At 47.3% G+C, this 1,691-nt stretch overlaps 1 protein-coding gene across 1 annotated transcript in view; it reads left to right on the forward strand.

Annotated features, from left to right (window-relative positions):
- Positions 1 to 1,531: 1,531 nt before the first annotated feature.
- The window catches only part of MDM1 (Mdm1 nuclear protein), a 39,507-nt gene continuing 39,347 nt past the window's right edge, over positions 1,532 to 1,691 (forward strand). Inside the window, exon 1 of the mRNA XM_006767778.2 lies at positions 1,532 to 1,677. Within this exon, the coding sequence (XP_006767841.1) occupies positions 1,660 to 1,677 (18 nt within the window). The 5' untranslated portion in view covers positions 1,532 to 1,659. The remainder of the gene's footprint in view (positions 1,678 to 1,691) is intronic.

Raw genomic sequence — 1,691 nt, forward strand, 5'->3', positions numbered from 1 at the left:
CACGGCACATTGGGACTAATTTAATATCTCTTTGTTTCAGATATAGCAGGTGGATCCTTCAAATGGATTTTTAAGTATCTCAGTGATGAAGAAGAAGAACAGAGGCATCAGTCAGGATTCGGGAAGACAAGCCTTTGCAGAACATGCTTTAAATAGAGCATCAAGGGATTGGTATTAATATTTGAAAATTTCCTTCAGCAAACAAATGACTAAAGTAAAAGACACTGCATTCGTTGCTCCTGGAAGAAGCCTTACCCCAGTCCATTCAGACATCTGCCCTTCGTTTGTGGCATATCCCTGTTCACTTATTTCAGCCCTTCTGATCTTCAAGGCTGAGTCTAAATATTTTTCCCTGAGGCATTTTCTCATTATCTCTGCCCTTGGGGTGACTCCCTCCTCCAATTCTGATAGCCCTTATCACTTATACCAGTCATTTGGAAATTTACCACATGATGCATTATACTCTTATTTAATGAATATTTGTTAATACTCAAGTATATTAGAGAACTGTCTACACTATTTCTTTCTTTCCCATTCTCAGGGTCTGCATGGTGTTCTGTCAATAGTAGAATATATTAAAGTCTATTAAAATGAAATTGAATTTTTAAAAAAGGGAGGGAGGGGAGACAGTGAGACTCACAAGCATCATTAATGTAAGAGTTATATGTACATTTTTTTTTTTTTGGAGGGGGTATTGGAGGAGGCAAGACCACCACTGGAAATCAGCAGTTTGTCTTTCAAGATATAATAAATTCTTTTTTTTTTTTTTGCCCTGCCTAAGCTGTATTTATTTTTTGGCCTAGCCCTTTCGATGTGGCAGTAAGTAGTCTACCATAGCTTTCGGTTAGCAGTGGTTCTCAACCTTGGCTGCACATTAGAATCACCTGGGAATCTTTTTTAACATCCTGATTTCTGGGCCCCATCTTCCAGAAATTCTGTTTGTTATTAATGTTGTGACCCCACCCCATAACAAAGACACAGAATTTCCAGAGGAAGAAGCCAAGAAATCAGGATTTTAAAAAGATTCCCAGGTGATTCTAACGTGCAGCCAAGGTTGAGAACCACTGGGTTGTAGGAACTAATATTCAGGAGAACAGACCTCATCACTTTCCCTTCAGAAAAACAAACGTTCGGTTCGGTTCCGTCACACATTTTGGAATGAAGAACACACCTTTATGCCTTATGACGTCAGGAACCTGGCCCCGCGAGGCCTGCGACTCACGAATCCCACCACCACCGACACCCATTGTTGCGCGGGAACCGCGATACCGGCGACCGCGAGCGGTTTCCCAGACGAAGCTCCCGCGGGGCCCCGCCCACCGCGCTCCCGGGAACCTCATTGGCCGGCCCTCCACCCGCCGTCTCGATTAGCCCTCGGGATTTGGCTTGGGAGGCGGGAGTCCCCCTTCCGGGCATCGATTGGTGAAATATTCATGACGGCAAGCAGTTTTCCAAGTTTCTATTGGTCCTTAGGCCTCCGAGTGGGCGGGGAAAGGCAGAGCGACGGGGCTCAAGGAGGGAAGCGCGGAGTGCGCCGGCGCGTAGTCGGGGACGCCGGGCCGAGGGTTTTGCTAGGAAACCGACTGTTGTTGCCCCGCCCCCTCGGGGCTTTTGGTCCCGTTAACTGTCGGGGTGCGGGGGGCTCCAGTGCCGGGCGACATGCCGGTGCGCTTCAAGGTGAGGCCGAGGCC

This window comes from Myotis davidii, unplaced genomic scaffold (assembly GCF_000327345.1).
Source record: "Myotis davidii unplaced genomic scaffold, ASM32734v1 scaffold982, whole genome shotgun sequence".
Taxonomy (NCBI): domain Eukaryota; kingdom Metazoa; phylum Chordata; class Mammalia; order Chiroptera; family Vespertilionidae; genus Myotis; species Myotis davidii.